The sequence below is a fragment of the Lissotriton helveticus genome, chromosome 7 (assembly GCF_964261635.1).
Source record: "Lissotriton helveticus chromosome 7, aLisHel1.1, whole genome shotgun sequence".
Classification (NCBI taxonomy): Eukaryota; Metazoa; Chordata; class Amphibia; order Caudata; family Salamandridae; genus Lissotriton; species Lissotriton helveticus.
Genome location: NC_136068.1, coordinates 124,904,341 through 124,932,132, shown reverse-complemented (window position 1 = coordinate 124,932,132; position 27,792 = coordinate 124,904,341). Strand labels below are relative to the sequence as shown.

The 27,792-nt window shown below is 46.5% G+C and overlaps 1 protein-coding gene across 1 annotated transcript in view; it reads left to right on the top strand.

Moving 5' to 3' along the window:
* The window catches only part of DNAJC5 (DnaJ heat shock protein family (Hsp40) member C5), a 244,403-nt gene extending 217,421 nt beyond the window's left edge, over positions 1 to 26,982 (top strand). Inside the window, exon 6 of the mRNA XM_078651667.1 lies at positions 23,245 to 26,982. Coding sequence (XP_078507793.1) covers positions 23,245 to 23,348 — 104 coding nt within the window. The 3' untranslated portion in view covers positions 23,349 to 26,982. The remainder of the gene's footprint in view (positions 1 to 23,244) is intronic.
* Positions 26,983 to 27,792: the final 810 nt, after the last annotated feature.

Below are 27,792 nucleotides of genomic sequence, written 5' to 3'. Positions count from 1 at the left end.
AACATGATTGAGACATGTGCAGATCGTTTTAGTCTAAGAAAACTCTCCGCGATAGTCGGGCTCGACGTTGTGAAATGCAAAGCCAAAACATCGAATACACGCTGGACATCTTCAGTGAAGGATCCTAGCACAATTCGATGCACAAGGGGCAGAAGCAGAACTGGAAGAACTTGTATCCATTCTGGAATCGGACTCAGAGATGGAAGACTACATGCCTCAAGGTCAACTTCCCGCGAGTTCCGAACACCCCTTGCCACAAAATCCAACTCAGACCAAGCAAAAGGCTTTGGTTCCACAACCTTCTTCGGGCCACGGTCAACAAAGAGAGATGTTTCTGACGCCCCGCCTTCCGGCACCAGCAACTCGTCGTTAAACCTTCTGGCTTGAGGCTACCAAAGTCAGACACCGAGCCGAAACTTTCAGGCTCGAAGTCAAAAACTGCTTCGGAGCTGAAACCCTTGACACCGAAATCAAAGACTGCTTTGGAACCGAAATCTTCCACACCGAAGTCCTCAGTGCTGAAACCGAAAAATGTAACTCCGAAGCTGGAGGATCCAATTTTTGACGCTCCACCACCTAAATCGGACCCAAAACAAAAGGAACTTTATATTATTACTGATACAGGACATGTTCTTACTAAACCGTGTCAGAAGTGCAAACCTGAGTCAGAGGACATATATTATCACATTCCTTTGAAGAGGAAGAATGTTGGTACTAACCCCTCTTCTCCTCCTCTTCCACCACATTGCCCTACACCACCTTCCCACAATTAGAACATTTACTTATTACACCAACTAACTCTCCACCAAAGTAGATAAGTCGTTGGAGAAAATGAAGAAAGACGCAAAAGTGGCTAAGTCAATGGGAACTCTACAGTCTCCTTCTAATTGCGGCTCCTTTCATCTTACCTTCTATCGTGGTGGGTCCAAGAACATGTCCTCAGACAATACTGCTGCCTCGTACAAAGGCAACAATCAATCCTCCTGCTCAAGAGGCTTCTTTAGTGGAGGATACAGAGGTAATAACGGCAAAGGTATGGGACAAAGGTTACACACCACGCAATTCCCCTTCCCCTAACAAGCAGTGACTTGTCTACACTCCCCCCACCCCGATTATTTAACACCTGCCGGGGACGTCTTCTGCAATTCCTCCCCATTTCGCAATCAATAACCACATACAAATGGGTGTTATGAAGTATCCAACATGGTGATTGCCTGGAGCTTACCAACAATCCTCCAAACATTCCACCCCATTCTCACAAAATTTCACCAGAACATTTACACCTGCTCAAACAGGAAGTCCAGTCTCTCTTGTTAAAATTAGCCATAGAGCCTGTACCTTTACAATATCAAGGGTCAGGCTTGTACCCCCTGTATTGTCCAATTCTCAAAAAGTACGGCTCCTTGAGACCTATTCTGGACCACAGAGAACTAAATCACTACATACTGTCAAAGCATTTCCACATGGTGACACTTCAACAAGTGCTCCCACTTCTACTGCAGGGCAACTTTGTCTACTCTTGACTTAAAGGACACATATTTCCACATTCTAATTCATCCTGCTCATTGCATATACCTCAGACTCCTAATAGTGAGTCATCATTACCAATTCAAAGTACTACAGTTTGGAGTCGCCACTGCTCCCAGGATATTTACCATATGCCTGGCAGTAGTCGCAGCTCATCTGAGAAGACAGCACATCCATATCTTCCATTACCTGGACGGCTGGCTCATCAAAGCCAGCACTTACCAAAAGTGTCTCCAACACACTCAAGCCACAATTCAGTTATTACACCAACTAGGGTTTACAGTGAATATGTTGAAGTCTCATCTACAGCCTTCCAACACACAAACCTATCTGGGAGCCACCATAGACACTCAAATAGCTCTAGCCTCTCCCAATGCAGACAGAATTCTCAATATTCGGTCCCCTTCTCACTCATTTTCAGCCCAACCAATCATTACCAGCTAGAGTATTCATGCAACTGATAGGAATGATGACATCTTGCATCTTAATTGTTCCCCACGCAAGACTTCACATGCTTCCCTTTCAAGAATGCTTAGCAAGTCTGTGGAACCAGTCGCAGGGTCAGTTGACCGATCTAGTGTTGATAGATGGCCATGCCCATCGCTCTCTGCAGTGGTAGAACCCAGAATATGTACCCAAAGGGCGGCCTTTCATCAACCCTGTTCCACATACGTGCTAACAGCAGATGCACCGCCCACTGGTTGGGGTGCTCACCTACACAATCACACAATCCAAGGGTTGTGAAGTCTAAAGTGCAAGAGTCTCCATATAAATCACCTAGAGCTACTGGCAGTATTTCTAGCGCTCGCAGCTTTTCAAATTCATCTCATAGGCAAAGCTGTCCTAGTCCGCACAGGCAACGTGACAGCTATGTATTATATACAGAAACGGGGGGGCACACTCTCTCTGTCACGCCTTGCACAAGCCATTTGGAAATGGGCTATACACCACAAGATTTATCTCCTGGCAGAACATCTTCCAGGAGTAAACAATCCAATTGCAGAACTTCTCAGCAGACAGAGATAGCAAGTCGATGAGTGGGAACTTCATTCCCAAATTCTCCTCTCCTACTTTCAGGAATGGAGATTTCCTCACATAGACCTGTTTGCTACAGCTCAGAACACAAAACGCCCAAACTTCGCCTCCAGGTTCCCACACCCGCTTTCCAAAGGCAATGCCCTATAGATGAACTGGTAGGGGTATTTGCCTACGCTTTTCCGCCTCTCCCACTCACTCCGTTGGTAGTTCGGAAGCTCAGACAAACATCCCTCAAACTGATTCTCATAGCTCCCACATGGGCACTCCAATCTTGGTTCACCACCCTGCTGGAACTCTCAGTAGTCCCACATCAAAAGCTGCATCTCAACTCCAGTCTCCTCCCTCAGAGTCATGGAGAAATCAGACATCCAAATACCAAAGAACTCAACCTGGCGATTTGGCTTCTGAAGTCATAAGAGTTTGATTATTTACAATTACAACCAGACTGTATGAATATCCTAAAAGAGGCTAGAAAACCTACTACTAGGGCATGTTATGCAGCAAAATGGAAACGGTTTTTATCTATTGCAACAATAACAATATCAATCCTCTGGATGCTTCTGTGCAAAACATCATCTTTTATCTGTTACATTTACAGCAATCTGTACTAGCCTATACATCCATTTGCTTACATCTAGCAACAGTAGCTGCATACTTACAAAACAGACAACATGGATTTCTATTCAGAGTACCAGTGATAAAAGCCTTTATGGAAGATTAAAAAGAGTGATACCACCAAGAGTGCCACCTGCACCAGTATAGAACTTAAACATAGCCCCTATAAGGCTAATGGGTCCACCATTTGAACCAATGCACAGGTGTCAATTACAATTCCTCTTGTGGAAGGTTGCTTTTCTCATCGCAATCACTTCACTAAGGAGAGTTGGTGAACTCCAGACTTAACTATACAAGAGCCTTTCTTTCAGCGTCACAGAGTGGTTCTTCGAACCAATCCTAAATTTCTTCCTAAAGTAGTTTCTGCTTTTCATATCATTCAATCAATTGAGTTACCTGTTTTCTTTCCTCAACCTGATTCTGTAGCAGAACGAGCTCTACACACACTTGATGTTAGAATAGCTCTACTATATTACATGGAAAGAACAAAAGAATTTCGTAAAACAAAGGAGCTTTTTGTTGCTTTTTCACCACCACACAAAGGCAATCCCATATCTAACTCAGGCATTGCAAGATGGATTTTGAAATGTATCCAGACATGTTGCGTGAAAGCAAAACGAACTTTGATAATACCCCCTAGAGCGCATTCACCTTGCAAAATAGGGGCTACTATGGCCTTCTTAGGGAATATTCCCCTGGCTGATATCTGTAATGCAACAACATGGTCCGCACCGTACACATTCACCAAACACTATTGTGTAGATGTGTTAGCGAGGCAACAAGCTAATGTAGGCCAGGCAGTACTTAAAACATTTTATTTTCAAACAACTGCAATGGCTACGGGTTAGCCACCCCTTTGGGAGTGTACTGCTGTATAGTCTATGCAAAGCATGTGATCTACATCTCACGTGCCTCGAACGGATAAGGTTACTTACCTAGTAAGAAGCTGTTCTTGGCATGTAGAGCTGTAGATTCACATGTGCCTCCTTAGGTACCTGTAGTTGTTCCAGTTTCTTACTTTACATATATACGCATGGACATCTCTATTTTACACTTACTTACTCCATTCTTACCCTCTGCGGGAAAACAATCTAACAATGGAGTCGATGCCCATGCACACTATCACCGAAAGGAGGAGTCACCTTACCTTGTGACTAGCAAAAACTTCTTTGAAGAAAAACAACTTGCAAACATCCGGACGCAACACTAGATGGCAGGAGTATGCAAAGCATGTGAATCTATAGCTCTACATGCCAAGAACAGATGCTTACTGGGTAAGTAACATTATCCTTTATCTGTGATGCTTATTAATACCAAACAAGATTATTATTCCTATCTAAGTATACCTGCCTGCTATGAAATGCTTGTAATGTTCTTTAAAAACTCTGTTAGGGTAATTTATTCTCTTTCATATTTTTGTTGCAAGCATATGGCCACCATGTTTATGCTGCACAGTGGTTTTCTTTTCTTTCCATTTTTGTTGCATATGTTTGCAATAAAAATAATTTAAAAGTAAACAGCCACCACCACACCGGTTTTTGAAAAGCACAGGTCTCCTCTCCTGTGCTCATTTTTTGCATTGTCAGTGGTCTCTTGCTTCCCACAGGGCTCACTCTTCCTCCACCTTTGTCTTTCTTCTTTGTCCCCATATGACAAATGAGATTTCATTGTCAGATCCTTCTCTAAACACTGGTGATTTGTAATTCGTGGAGTGCAGTTTGTCAGTGAATTTCCCTTGTGTAGTGTTTGGAGTTCAAGGCTATCGTGCAGTCTCCATATTGGCTGCTCCCTATCACTTCCATTTAACTTTTGGTAACATCCTAGGTGGCCACTTCTGTCTCCGACACTCAATCTCCTTGGGCAGTGACGTGTTTGAATAAATTATCTCTGGATCAAGTTAATCTTCCCTTAATGGTGTTGATCTGTTCTTTCACCCAAGATGTCCCGTAGGCCCTCTTTCATGGTCTGTGCATCATCAGCTTCTGTGTGGCTTTGTTGCACTACTACACTTGTCTTTGTCTGTTCCGAACCTTGGATCCCCTGCTTGGGGTGAAGCAGTTGCAAATGATCTGTTATTGTACAAAGGCACTTAGCTTTGTGGTTGCTTGCTTCCTCCAAGCAAGTGTGGCAGCATTGGTTCTACCCTCCACCACCTCATCCAGCTCCACTGCCTGCGATGCTTCATGCCCCCCACCCATAAGTCTGCAGGTACCACATGGCCATTCTCACTCCCAACTATGTCTACTCCAGGAATTGGACAAAACTACCAAGGATCTTTCTCTGATAGTGGATCATTGTAATTTTGAATGTTATTTGATTAATCTAAAATGAATTTTCCCTCTGCAGGCTTGTTGTTGTCTACATTTTTCCTTACCAGCACCGCCACAATGTTCTTCTAAAACTGATTGTTAATATTAGTGCATTAAACCACTGCTGATAACATCCTGTCAGAGGATAGAAATATGCCAAATTGTTCCCTTTCAAGTATTGTATGGTGGCACTTATTACTAGCTATTTTGGAGAATTCCAGTCTGCAGGCATGGGAGCTAGAGAAGGATGTATCAACTTCTACCATCTGTAGCATATCTCATTTAATGTTTACTGGGAAATACCACGTTAACAAGTGAGGAGATTGATGGAATAACAACTTGTAAAAAATGCAGAGGAGTATTGTACCAAAGTTACTGGTAAGTAACCTGTTCTTGTTTAGAATGCCTGTCCATTTCTCAGCTTATCTTTAAACAACCCAGTGTGTATGCCAGTGGATCAGTTGAAATAATTAGTTCTAATTTCTCATAATCCAAAAAATAAGTTAAATCACACATAATGAACAAGCATCTTCATTTGTAATGGAAATATTAATATTGGACATTGAGTCAGTTTCAGCCTAAAATGTGATTCTTCTTACTTCAAGTCTGAACAATGCAACAATTAATCAGCATCATCAACCCCAACAAGCACATCAGAGGACAGATTTGTGGGCATACCTCCCCGATAGACCTGTAACTAGTTAACAACTCCATGAAACAATCCAGAACATTAAAAGTTTCTTTGTCATCTCATCACAGTACCCACGAAAGCTGTTTTTCTAGTTATTTCTTATTCAAGGAGAAGTAATCACTGTCCTTGTTTTCCTTTAACCACTAATGTTCCCATAGCAATGTAGTAACAGGCAAATCCTCAACACCCACCAGCTTATTACCAGAAATTAAACTCTTTTCCCCTCAAATTCCATGCTCTATCGCTTGGGGATTTTAGTTAAATTGGAAAGTTTGCCTTTTCAAATGGCTATTTAATTTTATGTAATGACATGTACATGATTTCTTTTTTAAGATGTGTCCAAGTCCTCTTACTGTTTACACACAAGTTGCTTTCTTTCTTAAGGAACAATAAGTTTGTGTTCAAGGCATGTGAGCAGCTGAGCACATGCTTTGCATACTACTGCCATCTACTGTTGGGTCCGGATGTTTGCAAGTTGTTTTTCTTCAAAGAAGTCTTTCCAGTCATGCGGTAGGTGACTCCTCCTTTCGGTGATAGTGCGCATGGGCATCGACTCCATTGTTATTGCTTTTTTCCGCCATTGTGTTTGGACGTGAATTGCTGCGTTCTGGTTTGACACAGTTACTTTGGTTTCCCTCGGTGCGCAAGACACTCGCCCTCAACAGTATTGTTTTAGATCGTGTTACTTAAAAATCCCTCTTTCGATCGGGTAACTCGTGGAGTGCCGTCGGACCTACCCGCATGGTCCACTTCGCGCCGATGGAACGGACTCCATTTAATTTCTGCCCACTGTGCCACGCGAAGTATCCGCGCACCAAATGTGCAACCTTTGCTTGTCACCGGAGCACTGAGAACAGGACTGCAATGCATGTAAGGCTTTCTGATCGAAAAAAACGCTTTGTGACCGTCAGGCTCGATGTCGCGACATGGAGAGCCAACACACAAGTTCCATTCCGGACCTCTTTGGAGAAGATTTGGAACAAGTGGCCAGAGACACCATGAAATCCGAGGAGGCATAAGACCCAATTTTCTGACTACGGCTCAGACTGGGACAAAGACATCCCGCAAGGGCAGCGTACCATGACTACAGATCCTCCCTTGCCCCAAAGTCCACCTCAGCCCAAGAAGAAGGCTTCCATCCAACCCCTGCTTCCGGGCCACGGTCGGCATGGAGAACATGTTTCAGACTCCCGCCCTCCGGCTCGGCACCAAAACACACAGATGTGCCGATTCCATATAAGTAACAACATTTTGATGCTCTGCCTTCCAAACCGGATCCTAAACAAAGAGAGCTATATATCCACCCAACTACTGGACATATCTCCACAAAACTGAGAAAACGGAAACCTGAGACAGAAGAGGCCTACCACATTCCTTTAAAAAGGAAAAATGTCAGTACAAATCCTTCTCTTCCTCCCCTTCCATCTCCTCCTTCACCTCAGTTTCAACCTTTAATGATTTCACCTCAACGCTCACCACCACATGCACCTGAAGATCAGGATGATCGGGATGGGGATGGGGACAATGACCGAATACCCCCAGACCCCTCGACAGATTATAACCCCAATGCCCCCACAGGTAATGATCCTGACCTGTACCCTACCAAGCTCTCTCCGCCAGACTACAGTGTAGGTTATATAGTACTGCTAGGTAGAGCTGCTAACTACCATGGTGTTCAGCTGCATAAGGAATCCCTAGAAGAGTATTTCCTTTTTGAGACCCTTAGTAGCACACAAAAATCCTCACACACACTTCCCATGCTCCAGGGTATGATCAGGTATGTTGACGATATTTTTAATGACCCCGTCAGGGCCCGTATCCTTACTCCTGGGGTAGATAAGAAATATCAGCCCGCACCATCTGAATCATCATACATAAAGGGCCAATTACCATTGGATTACTTAGTGGTGTCTAACGCACGCAAGAGGGCTAATTTGCACACAACAGGAGATGCTCCACCCCCAGATAAAGAATCTAAGCTGATTGATGCCTCGGGTAAAAGGGTAGCCGTTCTGGCGCAACTCCAATACACAAGCGCTGCTAGCTCGATACGAAAGGACGCATTGGGATGAGATGGAGCAGTTGATGTGCAAATGTCCAAAGCGCAAGACCTAGTGCAGGAGGGACAGCTCATTTCAAATAATTCAATCAGGTGCACGCTAAATGCTGCAGACACTGCTGCTGGAGCTGTGAACACCAGTGTCCTTTTAAGAAGGCATACCTGGCTACGTATTTCAGGATTCAAACCAGAGGTTCAGACTTCTATCCTGAACACACCATTCGATAAAGAACACCTATTTGACCTGTGGTAGATTCATCATTGGAAAAAATGAAAAAGGACACAAAAGTGGCCAAATCCATGGGAGCCCTTCAATTAACACCAGGACGTGGTTCCTTTTGGTGCTCCTTCTACCGCGGAGGATCTAAAAATACCTCCTCAGACACCACTACCACCACTTATAAAGGCAACAATCAACCCTGTGCCTCTAAGGGTTCCTTCAGAGGGGGGGTTACTGAGGCAACAATGGCAAGGGTAGAGGTAGAGGCTCAAATGCACGTGCATCCCCCTCCAACACCAAACAGTGACTTCCCTGCATTACCCCACCACCATCTAACACCTGTTGGGGCGTCTTTCACATTTCCTACCAGTCTGACAGTCCATAACTACAGAAAAAGGGGTACTGGAGATTATCTGGTCTGGTTACTGCCTGGAGTTCACCAACAATCCACTAAACATTCCCCCAAAGTCACACAAACTCTCACCGAATCACCTACACCTCCTCAAACAAGAGCTTCAGTCTCTCCTTCTAAAAGGTGCTATAGAGCCCTTACCACTTTAATAACACTGGTCGGGCTATGTATACTCTTTTTACTTTCTGATACCCAAAAGGGACGGTTCTCTCAGACCAATCTTGGACCTTAGAGAACTAAATCTTTACATACATTCAGGCCAATTTCACATGGTAACACTTCAACAAGTACTACCACTTCTACAACAGTGCGACTTTCTGTCTACTCTAGACTTAAAGGACGCCTATTTTCATATCCCAATCCATCCCGCTCATCGCAAATTTCTCCGATTTGTGATAGCGGGCCAACATTACCAGTTCAGGGTACTCTCCTTCGAAGTCACCACTGCTCCAAGAGTCTTCACAAAGTGTCTGGTAGTAGATGCTGCTCACCTGAGAAGACAACACATTCACATCTTCCCCTACTTGGACAACTGGCTCATCAAAGCCAGTACGTATCCAAAATGTCTCCACACACTTACAGAACACTACAGTTACTACATTAATTGGGGTTCACAGTCGATGTGCTAAAATCACATCTCCAACCTTCCAATACTCAAAACTACCTAGGAGCCACTTTAGATACTCAAAAGGCTTTGGCCTTTCCCAACGCAGCCAGAATTTGCAATATTCAGACCCTAGTTCTCCAGTTTCAATCCAATCACTCGCTTCCGGCTCGAGTGTATATGCAACTACTGGGAATTATGGCATCTTGCATTGTGATAGTTCCCCATGCCAGGCTTCACATGCTGCCCCTACAAGAATGCTTAGCAAGTCAGTGGAACCAATCACAGGGTCTTTTAATCGATCTAGCGTTGGTAAGCTGCCATACTCCTCACTCTCTGCACTGGTGGAACACACAAAACTTGTCAAAAGGACGGCCCTTCATAGACCCAGTTCAACAGACAATGCTAACAGCGGACGCGTCCCTCACTGGCTGAGGGGCCCATCTTCAGCACCATTCTGTGCAAGGCCCGTGGAGCCAACAGCAAAAATCGCTCCACATCAACCATCTAGGGCTGCTAGCAGTCTTTATAGCACTCAAAGCATTTCAAACTCACCTGGTCAGCAAAGCTGTCCTAGTTCGTACCAACAACATGACAGCAATGTATTACATACAAAAACAGGGGGGGGGGGGGACACATTCTCCCACGGTCACACTTGGCCCAAGACATTTGGAGGTGGGCCATTGGGCCATTCACCACAAAATCCATCTTCTAGCGGAACACCTCCCAGGAGTCAACAATCAGATTGCGGATCTCCTCAGCCTACAGAGGCATCAAATACACAAATGGGAATTTCACCCTCAGGTTCTCCTTTCATACTTTCAAAGTTAGGGAGTCCCTCCGATAGATCTGTTTGCCACACACCAAAATATCCAAGCTTCGCCTCCAGGTACCCATACCCACTGTCCAAAGGCAATGCACTATGGATGAACTGGTCAGGGATATTTGCCTACGCCTTTCCGCCTCTCTCACTCATTCCATTAGTAGTTTTGAAGCTCAGACAAACATCCCTCACACTAATCTTAGTAGCTCCCACATGGGCCCGTCAACCATGGTTCACAACCCTGTTGTAGCTGTCCCTGGTTCCACATCAAAAGCTGCCCATAACATCTAGTCTCCTCACACAGCCATTGAGAAATCAGACACCCAGATCCCAAACAACTGAACCTCGCAATCTGGCTCCTGAAGTCATAGAGTTTGTGTAGGAGAGTAGGGTCTGCTATCCTATGGTCACCCCAAATTTTTGCTTTTTGCTTCACTGGTTTATGACTTAATGTGGCTGTGGGCCTGCTAATCAGACCCACAGCCTGCTGTTCTCTCTCTAAATTGTTACCCATGTACTTTAGGTGCATAACGAAATTGGAACTGGTTCACCTTATTGACCCCTGTAACAGTGTACCCAGGTACCCAGGGCATAGGTGCTTCCAAGGCCTACCAGGGGCTGCAGCATGTATTGTTTCACCCCTGGCCTGGCCTCCATATTTGACACAACTGGCTGATCACTCAGCTGGGGTAAGTCGGTGTAACCACCCCTTACTTAGGTGTAGTATGCCTATACCTAACCTAAAATGGACACATATGTTCCTATCAGTCACTCCTATGGAAGGCCTCATCAATCCTGGAGGCAGAGTGCTTGGAAATATGTGAGATGGTGCTCTGGCATGAGCTGAGCCTGTCTGCAGCTTTCGGAACCATGTCCTTTAGCTGTTTCATGATATTGCCATACCATATACTCTTAAGTGCATTATGAACCTCGCGGTTAAATGCTATCTTGGGTTTGGCTTTATCAAAACATGTCGAGTAAGGTGTCATACGAATTGGAATACTACCTCCTCGCCAGTTCTGGCGACGGGGGTAGCATTCCACCCTTCTAGAGGGACACGACATGTACCTAGCCTGAACCCCGGTTAAAGTTAAACAGAGCCTTAGCATCCCAAAATGGATGCTGCCACCACAGACACAAGTCTGACCTCCTGCTGCTGGGAGCCCTTCCAGCGAGGGCAGCTTGGACAAAGGGTTTCCTGCCTGGGGAGGTGCTAGCACCACTCCAGACAGGATTTTGTGTATTGGGTAGGACAGGGCTGAATAGAATCAAACATGCCTGGGGCACACAAGGTGTCCCTGTGCATAGGCCAGTTCAAACCGGTGCTGGGGCTTTCCAGCCCCAGTCCTGGCGCGAAACTGGACAAAGGAAAGGGGGTGTAACCACCCCCCTTCCTGGTTCCACCCAGAGGAGGGACCTAGTAGGTGATCCGGCCCCCCAGATTCGAATAAGAGTGGGAGCTGTGTCCTGAGACTTCAGATCATCCTGAATCAACTTGAAATACAGAAGAAGACTGGACTTCGACATTCTGCTGCACAGAAGACGGAAGAGAATCTCCCTTGTGGCCAAGGAGTGACCACCCTGTGAATACAGGCACCAACCAGCAACTCGACGTCTGCTTTGCCGCCGCCTCCCGCCGGAGCCCGAGCCCAGAGCCTGACAAGACCCAGACTGCCAGACTTCTCACCGCCCGATCCACAGTCCCTGCAAAGAAGGGACCCGTGGAGGCACCGAGAGACGTGAGACCGGACCTCTTGGAAGACCCCCGAAACGCTGACTGCGCAGCATCAGAGGCACCCTCGACGCTGTGCTTTGGGGTTTGAGAAGCCCCAACCTCGAGCAGCCCTTGCACCGAAGATCAGTCCCCCAGCATCTCCACGATCTGCGTGGGGCCCTTTTGCATTGTGCCACTCGACGCGCCATCCCGTCCACTTGCCACGTGGCTAGTGGCCATCTTGGCGACTAAACCTTCAACTTACACTGCGGGTCTGGTTGCTCCAGACTTGCCCTCGCTCCTGTAAAAAGGAGCACCTGCTCTGACCTTGCTGGTCCGAGTAACAAGCCTTTTTCGATTCCTGCGTGGCTTGCATTAGCCAAGGCCTGTTTGCTCCAATCAAGTTGCCGACACCGCCAACAGCGAGAAGCCTGCGTGGAACAGCTCGTGACCGACTCCTGGACGTCTTCGACCCCTCGTGTCCGCGTGGCTGCAGAGAGAAGCTACACCTCGACGCCTGTTTGCACCCGACATCGCCTGATTCCACTCTGGTTCCACGGTAGTCACTGGCTAGTGACTTTGAACATTGTCCCCTCTGCTTTCAGGTCTTCACCTCTTCAGATCCACCCTTGGATCCACCGGAACTCTTCACATCGAGTCGCCTGCAGCATCTTCAGCTCCAAGCACCATCGACCTGCGTGATGAAACCCGACACTACTTCGACCCTATGCACCCGCTTCCTGTGGGTGAGGTAACTCAGCTCCGCCGGTGTTCCCACACTGGTACACACCTCTAGTGTCTGTGTCTAAAGTTTCATCCTTCTAGGTCACTCGGAAGGTTCCTTTTTAACTAACTTTGTAACTTTTACGCACCATTGACATTGCATTGGTAAAGCGTGCACTTTCCGCACTGCACCCGAGTCCCGCGGGCCTTTCCCGACTTCTTCACTGCTAGTCCCGAACAGCTCCAGCGATTCCCCAGGCCCTAGGCCTCTTCACTTTCCCCATAGTGGTTCTTATACCACTATTTTAGTATATGGTTTAGGTGGCCCCTAGGGCTCATCCATAATTGTGCAACTTTTGTGTATTTAAACTGTGTTTTGTTTTAACGCATTTGCTTCTGTGCTCATAAAAAGTATCAGGGTTATTTGTAGAAATAAATCTATATATATTTTCAATATATATCTGTGTGGTGTCCTTTCATTTGGTATTCAAGGGATTGTGTATGGTAAAACAGCTTGCTTCACATGCCTTTACAGAGTTTAGCCTAAGACTGCTTAGTCCATGCTACCCCTAGGATAGCTTGTCTATAAGGTTGACTTTACAACCTGCACCATAAGGGTTGCTTGGCATGGTACAAGGTGATCACTAGAACTAGTGAGCATCATATACCAGGCCAACTTCTCACATTGGTGAGCAGCAGATTGGGATTTGAGCTTGCTGTTGTTTTACCATTACAATCTTTGAAAATATCATTTGAAAGATCATACAGGTACCTGATAGGTACACTAAAACAAGACAAGATATACTTAAGTTCTACTGAACTTAGTTGTTGTAGAGGATAGGGAGTAGCACATCCTGACTACAACTACTAGATAGGTTTTGTAGGAAAACACAAGTGTAGGTAGATTGCAACACATCCACCACACTAGAGCAATGTCTGGAGCAGAGGGATCCACTGGAACCACCTCTGTTGAGAGTGACCCTCCAAGGGCACCATCCAAATTTGCTATCTTTCCATTTAAGGAACTGAGGCAACTGTGTTCCATGAGAGGAATCAAAACAGGTCCTACTCCTACAGCAGGACACCTCAGAGAGCTGTTAGACCAGTCTGAAGCTCTAAAGAACTCCAAGCCAGGCACCTCAGGGACTGGTGAGGAAGTCTCTCCTTCTGAAGATGATAACCCTGATGCCCCTGCCCCTGTCATCCAGATAGATGAGGAAGACCAGACCCCTGGGAATTCTCAGCCTGAGGAAGAAGGGGAGGAGGTAGAAGAAAGTGATTCTGATGATGATAGAGATAGCCAGGTGTTAGTCAGCAGGCTTAACCAGGCTAACCTAAGCTTATTTGGGACTGAAGGTGGGTCCAACCCATTCAGGCCCCCAAATGGACTTAACCAGGAGCATAGGAGGAGGAGGAATCACTCAGGTGAGTCCAATACTTCCCATGTTTCTAAAGGTTCTCATGGTAACTCCAGAAGGGAGTTCACTAGCCCTCAGAGAAGGGAACATGAGGCCAAAATGAGAGAGGCTGAACTTAGGATCCAGAGACAAGAATTAGAAGTTGCCCTGGCCAAAGAGAAACTTGCTAGAGCAAGGCAGCCTAGAGAGAGTGGATTAGATTCCACTGGTGGCAGCACTATCCCTAAGGATAAAGACAGGTCCTATGACAATAGAAACCTGAGTAAGATTGTGCCCCCCTACAACGTTGGGGATGATATCCACAAGTGGATGACTGCACTTGAGAGAGCTTGCAAAGTACAGCAGGTCCCTCAGGAGCAGTGGGCAGCAATCTTGTGGCTCTCCTTTGAAGGTGAAGGCCGAGACAGACTCCTCACAGTTAGTGATGGGGAGTCTAGAAACTACCTGGTCCTGAAGAGTGCTCTGATTGATGGGTTAGGCTTAACCACTGAACAGTACAGGTTAATGTTCAGAGACACCCAGAAGACACAGACTCAGGACTGGTCTGAATTTGTTGAATGTGCCACTAAGGCTCTGGAGGGCTGGTTGCTGGGAAGTAAGGTTACAGACTATGAAGGATTGTACAATTTGCTTATGAGAGAACAGATTTTAAATAACTGTCAGAACCAGCAGTTTCATCAACATTTGGTTGACTCAGATCTAACCTCTCCCCAAGAATTGGGAAAGAGGGCAGACAAATGGGTTAGAACCAGAGTTAAGCAAAAGAACCAGAACCAGGGTGGTGACCAAAAGAAAACAGACCAGAAGGGTGGGGAGCAGAAAGCTAAAGACCAGAAGTCTTCAACAGGGCCCCAAACTAATACTGAGGGTGGGTCCCAAACTTCCAAGAAGAAGAAGAAAGAAGGTCAAAGAAAACCCTGGTGTAGCTTTTGCAAAAACACCACTCACTGGACAAGTGATTGTAAAAAGGGTGGAGCCACCAACACTGCAGCCCCTAAGGCACCTGCACCCACTAGTACAGCTGGCAGTGTTGGACCACAGACTAAGGGGGTAGTGGGTATCACCTTGGGAACTGATGGAGATTCTGACCTAGTCAGAGTCCCCACACAGGCTGTTCTGATTTGTGATGGGGAGATTGATTTTTCCCCTACTGTCAGTCACAATAATTTGGGCAAGTACAGACAGACACCTCTAATTAATGAAAAAGCGGCTCAAGCATACAGGGACACATGTGCCAGTGTCACTATGGTGACGCCTAGCTTTGTGGACCCTGGACAGTACATACCAGGTGATAATTACCTGGTGACCAATGCCAGCAATGTCACTACTACCCATAGTGTGGCAATTGTTAACTTTTCCTGGGGAGGGGTAACTGGCCTAAAAAGAGCTGTGGTTAGTGCTGATCTCCCAGTAGAATGTTTGTTGGGCAATGACCTGGAGAGCTCTCTATGGTCAGAAGTTGAGTACAGGACTCATGCAGAGATGTTAGGGATATCATCACATGTCCTTGCTGGGACCAGGTCACAGGCCAAAAAGTGCCTCTCTGAATCTCAGGTCTTGGATCCTGGAACAATGGACCAAGTACCTTCCAAGACAAGGAACAGGAGGGCAAAGGCTGTGCCTTCCCAAATGCCTACAAGTGAGGATCAGCCTTCACAGGAAGATGATTCTGAGACCCCTGAAGGAACTGTCCCTCTAGAGCTTGAACCTGATCAGGTTGAGTTTCTGGGGACAGGGGGACCTTCTAGGGCAGACTTGGGGCAGGCTCAGTTATCCTGTCCTTCTCTTGAACCCCTCAGACAGCAGGCTGCTGCTGAGGCTGCTGGGAATGCTCAAGGTACCCATAAGGTTTATTGGGATGATGGGCTCCTTTATTCAGAGGGTAGAGACCCCAAGCCTGGTACAACCAGGAGGTTGGCCATACCTCTGCAATTTAGGGGCTTCCTTCTTACCTTGGCACACGATATTCCCTTAGCAGGACACCTAGGCCAGAACAAAACATGGGACAGACTTGTCTGTCACTTTCACTGGCCTCACATGTCAGAAGATACCAAGGAGTTTTGTCGCTCCTGTGTAACCTGCCAAGCAAGTGGCAAAGCAGGTGGTACCACAAAGGCCCCCCTAATACCATTACCTGTGGTGGGGGTGCCCTTTGAAAGAGTGGGGATTGACATTGTTGGACCAATGGATCCCCCTACAGCATCTGGGCACAGATTCATACTGGTGGTGGTGGACCATGCCACCAGGTACCCAGAGGCAATTCCACTTAGGACCACAACAGCTCCTGTTGTGGCCAGGGCCTTACTTGGAGTTTTCTCCAGAGTGGGGTTTCCTAAGGAGGTAGTATCTGATAGAGGTGCAAACTTCATGTCAGGTTACTTGACAGCTATGTGGAAGGAGTGTGGTGTCAACTATAAGTTCACCACTCCCTATCATCCACAATGCAATGGGCTTGTTGAGAGATTCAACAAGACCCTAAAGGGCATGATCAAAGGATTACCTGAGAAGCTCAGGCGAAGATGGGATATCCTTCTGCCCTGCCTTCTGTTTGCTTACAGAGAGGTCCCACAAAAAGGAGTTGGCTTCAGCCCCTTTGAATTGTTGTTTGGACATCCTGTGAGAGGACCCCTATGTCTGGTGAGGGAAGGATGGGAGTTACCTCTCAAAAAGCCCAAGCAAGACATAGTGGACTATGTACTTGGTCTCCGCTCCAGGATGGCTGAGTATATGGAGAAGGCCTCCAAAAACCTTGAGGCTAGCCAGGCCTTACAGAAAGCCTGGCATGACCAAAAGGCTGTCCTGACTGAGTACCAGCCTGGGCAGAAGGTATGGGTGTTGGAGCCAGTGGCCCCAGCAGCACTCCAAGACAGATGGTCTGGACCCCATACAATCATTGAGAAAAAGGGAGAGGTTACCTACTTGGTGGACCTTGGAACTCCCAGGAGCCCCCACAGGGTGCTCCATGTTAACAGGCTGAAAGCATATGTTGACAGGGGAGACATGGGCTTGCTCATGGCTACAGATGAGGGGCAGGAGGAAGAGAGTGACCCTCTCCCAGACCTGCTGACTCAGAATCCTGAGGATGGCTCAGTTGATGGTGTGGCCTTAGATGGCAGCCTCACTGAACATCAGCAACATGACTGCAGACAGGTTTTGCAGTCATATCGACATATGTTCTCCCTGACACCCAGTCAGACTAACTGGTGTACCCATGTGGTGGACACTGGTGATAGTCTTCCTGTAAAGAACACAATTTACAGGCAGCCTGACCATGTCAGAGACTGTATCAAGGCTGAGGTGCAAAAGATGCTGGAGTTAGGTGTCATTGAGCCTTCAGAGAGCCCCTGGGCTAGCCCAGTGGTTCTGGTCCCCAAACCTCACACCAAAGATGGAAAGAGAGAGATGAGGTTCTGTGTGGACTACAGAGGACTCAATGCTGTCACCAGGACAGATGCACACCCAATTCCAAGGGCAGATGAGCTCATAGACAAATTGGCTTCTGCCAAGTATTTGAGCACATTTGACTTGACAGCTGGCTACTGGCAAATCAGGTTCGCTGAGGTGTCTAAAGCCAAGACAGCATTTTCTACCCCCAGTGGGCATTACCAGTTTGTGGTGATGCCCTTTGGTCTGAAGAATGCACCTGCCACCTTCCAAAGGTTGGTGAATCAAGTCCTTACTGGGTTGGATGACTTTTGTGCAGCATATCTGGACGATATTGCTGTCTTTAGCTCCACCTGGGAGGATCACCTGGTCCACCTGAAGGAAGTGCTAGAGGCTCTGCAAAAGGCAGGCCTCACTATCAAGGCAACCAAGTGCCAGATAGGGCAGAGTAAGGTTGTGTACTTGGGCCACCTTGTGGGTGGAGGCCAAGTTCAACCACTGGAGAGTAAGATTCAGACCATAAAGGACTGGACTCCTCCAACTACCCAGACTCAGGTCAGAGCTTTCTTGGGCCTGACTGGGTACTACAGTAAGTTTGTTAAGAACTATGGGTCCATTGTGACTCCTCTTAATGATCTGACATCCAAGAAGATGCCCAAAAAGGTTCAGTGGACAGAATACTGTCAAAAGGCATTTGATGACCTGAAGAAGGCCATCTGCTCTGCACCTATCCTGAAGAGTCCGGACTACTCAAGAGAGTTTATTGTCCAAACCGATGCTTCTGAGTTGGGAGTGGGAGCTGTGCTTTCACAGCTTAATGTAGATGGTCAAGACCAGCCCATTGCTTTCATTAGCAGAAGGCTGACCCCCAGAGAGAAACGTTGGTCAGCCATTGAGAGGGAGGCCTTTGCTGTGGTGTGGGCCCTGAAGAAGTTGAGACCATACTTGTTTGGCACTCACTTCAAGATTCAGACCGACCATAAGCCCCTCTTATGGCTTAATCAGATGAAGGGTGAAAACCCCAAACTGCTCAGGTGGTCCATTTCCCTACAGGGGATGGACTTTACAGTGGAGCACCGCCCAGGGACTGACCATGGTAATGCAGATGGTCTCTCCAGGTACTTCCACTTAGAACATGAAGACACAACTGGTCAAGGTTAGTCTAATGTCCCTGCGTTTGGGGGGGGGGGTTGTGTAGGAGAGTAGGGTCTGCTATCCTATGGTCACCCCAAATTTTTGCTTTTTGCTTCACTGGTTTATGACTTAATGTGGCTGTGGGCCTGCTAATCAGACCCACAGCCTGCTGTTCTCTCTCTAAATTGTTACCCATGTACTTTAGGTGCATAACGAAATTGGAACTGGTTCACCTTATTGGCCCCTGTAACAGTGTACCCAGGTACCCAGGGCATAGGTGCTTCCAAGGCCTACCAGGGGCTGCAGCATGTATTGTGCCACCCCTGGCCTGGCCTCCATATTTGACACAACTGGCTGATCACTCAGCTGGGGTAAGTCGGTGTAACCACCCCTTACTTAGGTGTAGTATGCCTATACCTAACCTAAAATGGACACATATGTTCCTATCAGTCACTCCTATGGAAGGCCTCATCAATCCTGGAGGCAGAGTGCTTGGAAATATGTGAGCTGGTGCTCTGGCATGAGCTGAGCCTGTCTGCAGCTTTCGGAACCATTTCCTTTAGCTGTTTCATGATATTGCCATACCATATACTCTTAAGTGCATTATGAACCTCGCGGTTAAATGCTATCTTGGGTTTGGCTTTATCAAAACATGTCGAGTAAGGTGTCATACAAATTGGAATACTACCCCCTCGCCAGTTCTGGCGACGGGGGTAGCATTCCACCCTTCTAGAGGGACACGACATGTACCTAGCCTGAACCCCGGTTAAAGTTAAACAGAGCCTTAGCATCCCAAAATGGATGCTGCCACCACAGACACAAGTCTGACCTCCTGCTGCTGGGAGTCCTTCCAGCGAGGGCAGCTTGGACAAAGGGTTTCCTGCCTGGGGAGGTGCTAGCACCACTCCAGACAGGATTTTGTGTATTGGGTAGGACAGGGCTGAATAGAATCAGACATGCCTGGGGCACACAAGGTGTCCCTGTGCATAGGCCAGTTCAAACCGGTGCTGGGGCTTTCCAGCCCCAGTCCTGGCGCGAAACTGGACAAAGGAAAGGGGGTGTAACCACCCCCCTTCCTGGTTCCACCCAGAGGAGGGACCTAGTAGGTGATCCGGCCCCCCAGATTCGAATAAGAGTGGGAGCTGTGTCCTGAGACTTCAGATCATCCTGAATCAACTTGAAATACAGAAGAAGACTGGACTTCGACATTCTGCTGCACAGAAGACGGAAGAGAATCTCCCTTGTGGCCAAGGAGTGACCACCCTGTGAATACAGGCACCAACCAGCAACTCGACGTCTGCTTTGCCGCCGCCTCCCGCCGGAGCCTGAGCCCAGAGCCTGACAAGACCCAGACTCCCAGACTTCTCACCGCCCGATCCACAGTCCCTGCAAAGAAGGGACCCGTGGAGGCACGAGAGACGTGGGACCGGACCTCTTGGAAGACCCCCGAAACGCTGACTGCGCAGCATCAGAGGCACCCTCGACGCTGTGCTTTGGGGTTTGAGAAGCCCCAACCTCGAGCAGCCCTTGCACCGAAGATCAGTCCCCCAGCATCTCCACGATCTGCGTGGGGCCCTTTTGCATTGTGCCACTCGACGCGCCATCCCGTCCACTTGCCACGTGGCTAGCGGCCATCTTGGCGACGAAACCTTCACCTTACACTGCGGGTCTGGTTGCTCCAGACTTGCCCTCGCTCCTGTAAAAAGGAGCACCTGCTCTGACCTTGCTGGTCCGAGTAACAAGCCTTTTTCGATTCCTGCGTGGCTTGCATTAGCCAAGGCCTGTTTGCTCCAATCAAGTTGCCGACACCGCCAACAGCGAGAAGCCTGCGTGGGACAGCTCGTGACTGACTCCTGGACGTCTTCGACCCCTCGTGTCCGCGTGGCTGCAGAGAGAAGCTACACCTCGACGCCTGTTTGCACCCGACATCGCCTGGTTCCACTCTGGTTCCACGGTAGTCACTGGCTAGTGACTTTGAACATTGTCCCCTCTGCTTTCAGGTCTTCACCTCTTCAGATCCACCCTTGGATCCACCGGAACTCTTCACATCGAGTCGCCTGCAGCATCTTCAGCTCCAAGCACCATCGACCTGCGTGACGAAACCCGACACTACTTCGACCCTATGCACCCGCTTCCTGTGGGTGAGGTAACTCAGCTCCGCCGGTGTTCCCACACTGGTACACACCTCTAGTGTCTGTGTCTAAAGTTTCATCCTTCTAGGTCACTCGGAAGGTTCCTTTTTAACTAACTTTGTAACTTTTACGCACCATTGACATTGCATTGGTAAAGCGTGCACTTTCCACACTGCACCCGAGTCCCGCGGGCCTTTCCCGACTTCTTCACTGCTAGTCCCGAACAGCTCCAGCGATTCCCCAGGCCCTAGGCCTCTTCACTTTCCCCATAGTGGTTCTTATACCACTATTTTAGTATATGGTTTAGGTGGCCCCTAGGGCTCATCCATAATTGTGCAACTTTTGTGTATTTAAACTGTGTTTTGTTTTAACGCATTTGCTTCTGTGCTCATAAAGAGTATCAGGGTTATTTGTAGAAATAAATCTATATATATTTTCAATATATATCTGTGTGGTGTCCTTTCATTTGGTATTCAAGGGATGGTGTATGGTAAAACAGCTTGCTTCACATGCCTTTACAGAGTTTAGCCTAAGACTGCTTAGTCCATGCTACCCCTAGGATAGCTTGTCTATAAGGTTGACTTTACAACCTGCACCATAAGGGTTGCTTGGCATGGTACAAGGTGATCACTAGAACTAGTGAGCATCATGTACCAGGCCAACTTCTCACAGTTTGGTTATCTAAATCTTCCACCAGACTGTAAGAACATCATTAGGGAGGCCAGAAAGCCTACTACAAGAGCCTGCTACGCTGCTAAATGGAAACGTTTTGTTATCTATTGCAGTAACAATAATGTCAATCCTCATGATGCTTCAATACAAAACATCATTTGTTACCTGTTACACTTACAACAGTCAGGATTGGCTTACACTTCTATCCGACTACATCTTGCTACAATAGCTGCGTATCTATAGAGTAGGCAACATTTATTGCTTTTCAGAGTGCCCGTAATTAAAGGTTTCCTGGAAGGACTTAAGAATCATACCACCAAGACTCCCACCTGTCCCAGTGTGGAATCTTAACATAGTCCTCACAAGGTTAATGGGCCCAGCTTTTGAACCCGTGCATAAATGTGAGCCACAGTTTCTCTTTTGGAAAACTGCTCTCCTCATTGCAATCACTTCACTGAGGAGAGTGGGTGAACTACATGTTCTTGCCATAGAAGAACCTTTTTTCCAGTTACATAGAGACAAAGTGGGTCTTTACCAACCCCAAATTTCTACCTTTCACATCAATCAGTCAGTTGAATTACCTGTATTCTTTCCTTAACCTGATTCTGTGGCAGAACGAGCTCTACATACCTTAGATGTCAGAAGAGCCCTTTTATATTCCAATGAAAGGACAAAATCATTTCGTAAAACCAAACAACTTTTTGTTGCCTTTGCACCACCACACAAGGGCAATCCCATATCCAAGTAAGGTATTGCCAGGTGGATTGTTAAATGCATCCAAACTTGTTATGCAAAAGAAAAAAGAACTTTAACTACACCCCCGAGAGCGCATTCCACTTGCAAAATAGGGGCTAATATGGTTTTCTTAGGAAACATTTCCATAGTGGACATTTATAAAGCAACATGGTCTATACCGCACGCATTCACCAAACGCTATTGTGTATTTGTGTTAGCGAAACAACAAGCTATTGTGGGCCAGGCAGTACTTAGAACACTGTTTCAGACACCACCAGCAGCTACAGGTTAGCCACAGCATTGGGAGAATACTTCTGTATAATCTACGCAAAGCATGTAATTTGCAGCTCACATACCTCGAACGGAAAATGTTACTTACCCCGTAAACATCTGTTCTTGGCATGTACAGCTGTAGATTCACATGCGCCCACCCGCCTCCCTGGCTACCTGTAGCTGCTGCAGTTCTCTCTTTTATTATACATAAATACGCATGGACATCTCTATTCTTTAGTACTAACTCCATTCTCACCCTCTGCTGGAAAACAATCTAACAATGGAGTTGATGCCCATCTGTACTATCACCGAAAGGAGGAGTCACCTACCTTGTGACTGGAAAGACTTCTTCGAAGAAAAACAACTTTTAAACATCCAGACCCAACACTAGATGGCAGGAGTATGCAAAGTATGTGAATCTACAGCTGTACATGCCAAGAACAGATGTTTACTGGGTAAGTAACATTATCCTTTAATTTGAAATGTAGCTACTGCCAAAATCTAATCCTTAATTTTATGCAAACTAAACGTATCGCTGTACTGAGGTGTGTTGATGAAAGGTGGGGGCAGGGAGGTGGGGGATGTGTGTGCGTGTGTGTGCGCATGTCCTTGTATGCCTGAATGTGTGTGTCCGCACATGCATGTACATGTATGTGTGGGGATGGGATGGGGAGTTGAGGCTGGGGATTTGAATTAAATGGATATTGATATCCTTGGACATTCTGAAAGTCACCCCTTTTTGTCATTCTCCTGATTTACAGAGACAGCAGACACACCAATCCTGGTACAGCCCTCGTCTGCCACGGAGACCACGCAGCTGACGGCAGACTCACACCCCAGCTACCACACCGACAAGCTAAACTGAGCCCCAGCAAGTGATCGCATTGTTCTCCAGACACAACCGTGAAGGGAAGGAAGTCATTGAGGAGGCCAACTCTCCGCTGGGTTTATGTGCTTTAGAAACAGGGGTGGGCGACTCATAGGACCAGTCAGTGTCTCCACCCTTCCACACACACATCCATTCAAGCCTTTTTTTTCACCTAAAACCACCTTCACCAAACTCCTGCCAAGGTTTTTGTAATCCTTTTCTCCCTCTGCATTGTGTCCGACGTTCCACCTCTGTTGTGCTCATCCTCCTCACTGTGTCCAGCCTCCTATTGCTCTATTCCCTGTTGCTATCCTGACTCGATGATGGCCCTGCCTGTTTTTTCCTGCTTAGTCTTGCTCAGGCATAAATCTAAACTCTCGCACCCCATTACACACACATTTGTCCCTTCTTTCTTGGTCTCCTGTTGTGAGTTATTATTGCTGTATTTTCCCTTTTTACTATGGTTCACTTTTTAGTGGTGATTCCCTCATGTGAGTCCTGCCCCGTTGGTCTTCAATCTTTGTGGTAATTGACATGTGTCCATATCCCATCTCTCCTTACTCCCTTTACCATCTTCACTTGCCCATGTCATCATGTCTTTGGGGTGTTGCTCCCTGTCTCTTCTCCAGTTCTCGACATCATGTCTCAGGGTGTCATTCCTGCCTATGCTGCCCACTTGATATTCTGACATAGTTCCTATCTCTTGTGCCCATCCCTTCTTGGCACTCTGACTCAAGGTGATTACAACCTGTGTTGCCCTCTTAATGTCTAGTCGCTGGGCTGTTTTGTGCCCGAGCTGCTGGCCCACCCTTTCTTGGTGTTCTTTGTCGGGGCTATTTCGGCACCTCGTTTCCCTTTGACGTGCTGTCTTGGGATGTTCTAGCATGGTGCCACCTTGGCACCCTGCCATAGAGGGCATCTTCTCGCATGCAGTACTAATGTTCAGTTTTGTTCTTCGTTCTGTTCCCCTGCTCTAATTCCTGACCATTTTTACATTGACTTGGCCTCCTGCAAAGCATGTGTGCGTTTAGCTGTGTCTCTGTGCTGTGTATGTACTGAGGAGTTGTTTAAGCTGGAGACATTTCAGTGTAAGAACAGTAGTGTCCCCCTTTTCCTGGTCTGCCTCTTCCCCAGAGAATGCCATAGCCTGGGCATGCCTCTAACTAAAAGTGCTTACCCCTTAAAGGGATAGTCAAGCCACAGTTTAATTTAAAATTCTCGCTTTTGCTCTTTTTACTATCATCCTTATTGTTGGTTTTGAATGATGTGTTTTACTACAGTATGTCTTTTTATGTTTAGTGTGTATGAAGCTCAGTTTTATTTTTAATAGACCATCCCATCTCGATGAGCATAACATGGGAGAGTTCTCGCCTCTCTGGTGGGTCAGATCTATAGTCCCTGCGATGCTGCTGTAGTCTGGATTAGGCCATCCACAGGGCCCCAGTCCTGAACATCTCAGCAGGAATAGTTGAGACTGCAGTGGTTCATGATAGTCAGGCTAGTCAGTCTGGAACTGTTCAGCAAGCTACCACTCCTCACTTCTACCTCTGCGATTTCTTGCTGTCTGATAGCTAGCACATCTGGAAGTCCATCGATGGTCTGGGGATTGTAGTGCAGTGGTTCCTTGAGAAGCATGTACATGCTCATCTTCGGAGTGTAGGCAAGCGCCAGAGACGCACATGCTGAGCCAAAGGAATATCAGAAAATGTCCTTACATGGCAGGGCCTCCAAACTCAATGAGACCTAGTCTATCATTTGTCAAGCACTTTAGTGCCAAAAACCTTTGTAACATTTCATTGTGGGACTCAGAGCATTACATCTAGGCAGACAGAACTATGTATCCCAGAATGTCTGTGAGCCAGGGAGGGATTGAAACGATTTGACTTGGGGTCGAATAAGAGAACATGATACTCCTACCCATCGTCTCTGACGCATTCCCATATGCATTTTTTACTTGTGTTTAACTGCACTGTTGAAGAGACAAGCACCCTATTTTCTGAGAATAGCCATTTCTTTTTGTCCCATAAAAATGGCTTCCATGCTCTTTATTCCTCTAGCCACTGTACATGTTGGTTACATTAAGCAATATTTCTTAGCATAATTGAAGGATAAGTCATTAGAGTGTCACAATTTTACTTTAAAAAGCATAGAGCAGTGTTCTTCTATTTCAAATTAGGCAAATATATCTATGCTTGCCTATTTTTGAAAAGGAAAATATATCAAGTGAATAAATGAGTCACTGAAACTACTTCAGAGAGCATAGGAAAAGGGTTTTTATCGCGAAAAGCTTACAACGGTCAAGTGAGTTTTTAGAATAGGTATAGAGGTTCATAGTACAGCATCCAGTAAGGGACATTCTCTGTCCTTCAAAAAAGCTTGAAGCCACTTCTTCAGGTAAGCCGAGGAGCTGATTGCCTTTTGGCCTCGCACACAATGTTCCATATTTCAAGAATCCTCCATTTCTCTTGTATCCCCTGTGGGCTGATCTAATTTTCTGAACAAAAAGAAGACTGACTGTTTCTTCTGTACCACGCTGACGCATCTCTCCCTTGTTACTGTGAACTTTGTGCTACCTGGATGTTCAGAGAACTTAAAGGTGCTATATATTGCCCCATATGTTGGCTGCTAAAGTTTTCAGAGTGTGGAAGTCTGGTTTGGACAGTATGGGCGTAACTGTCTCCTCTAGAAACAGAAAGAGATGGCGGTGTTTTGGGAGTTTGACTGGTCTAAATTCACAGCAACATCATCTCCTGAAAACCAATTGGCTATAATAATTTTTTTACTGTGCAGTTTTTGTAAATTCTTTGGATACTGGTGAAGGTGTTATCCTCTACTCCCTCTCTATCTTTTTCCAGTTATGATGAATCCTTTTGGGATCTACAACTTTGAATAAAATGCCAAAAATCCAGGCAGTCCTTTTTGGACAAGACAATCATGGGTAACATCCTTTTCCCTAGTCCTGGTGCCATGGGAAAATCGATAGTCCTGCTCCCAAGGTTTATTGGTAAATTTGGGGGAAGTTCAAAAAATGTTTTTACTCCTCAAGACTGTGCCAGTTAGAGGGTGAGACAAGCCTGTTAACATTTAGGCTGTAAAGGCCATCACGTCCTTATTTTACCATAAGTACGCACGCCCTGGTGGTGTGACCGGATATATTTTGGTCAACACTGTTTACTGCTAACCTTAGACACCTTTAGATAGAAGGAATATATTGCGCTAGCTTTTTAGAGGCGCCTCTTGCTCTCATTTCAGATACATAATAATTGGAATATGATTCATGCACAGAGCTCCTCCTACCTCAATAGGCTGGTCGGCTGTTACATTTTTCTTGGAACCATTGATTACTAAATAATTATTTTCATTCAGCCCCTCTATTAACAAAAGCCTGAAGCAGGAGTGGACAACTCTTAATTGGGGCAGCTAAATTTTTGGGAACTTCCAACCTTTGCGTTTTCATGAACCTCAACAAAATCCCATCTTCCAACATATCCTCAAATTATCTCTTTCAACTCTGCACCTTTTCAAGAACAGCCCATACAGTCGAAATAGCCCCAAACTGCCTTTATTTGATCATAAAATAAGAGAATTGCTTTTCCTTGTTTGTCAATATTTGTATGCAGAATAAAAAAGGTCATATTTCTTGCCTTTATGGTCCTTTGGAAAGACCGTTTAGAGTCTTACTAGTTCCATGGTCTCATCCCATTTAGGTGGGTCCTAGCTTTCATTTTTTTTTACTAGCTCTAGAGTGGAGTTTGATGGAGCCAAGAGGGAATATCTGCCACTATTAACAAAGCTACTGGGTTATAAAGGGCATGCCCTCTGGCAGTCGTGCTTTGTACTACAAGCATAATCCTGAAGTATTGCTCTTGTATGCTCCTCTAGGCACCTGGAAGTAGTCTGCATTGAGTTGGCTGAGGTGAGACTGAGAACCAGTTTGCAGGCAGAGACACTGAATTAACTTCTCTAGAAGGGTGGCCATATAGATTGCTGCATCAGAATGCAACCACTTAATGCAGATGGGGTGGGAGCTGCGTAGAGAAAAAAGCAGTAGGGAAACCATTCCTACTGTGCTGCCACCCTAAGCATTGCTTGGCATTGAGGCGGGCAGGTTGTTTTGGTCGAACACTTACAAAATCATTATGAGAACCATACTCTAGTCTAATGACCTGATAATGAAGAACAGTCACTCACTGCCCGTAATGCTGACTGGCATGTAGGGCCACTTCTGTGTTTTAGGCAGTTTCTGTATGGTGCCTCGGTGTTCTTCAGGGTCTTAATTTCTGTTTCCGCTGTTTGCCTTTAGGCATTCTTCGGCCTGCCTCTCTTCCGTTTGCCTTCAGGGGTCCAATGAAAGCTATTCTTATGATGGAGTGTTTTTCTCTCCTGGTGGTGTTTCCCATCCATTTTCATCTTTTTTTCATAATGATGGTGTTCAAAGTTT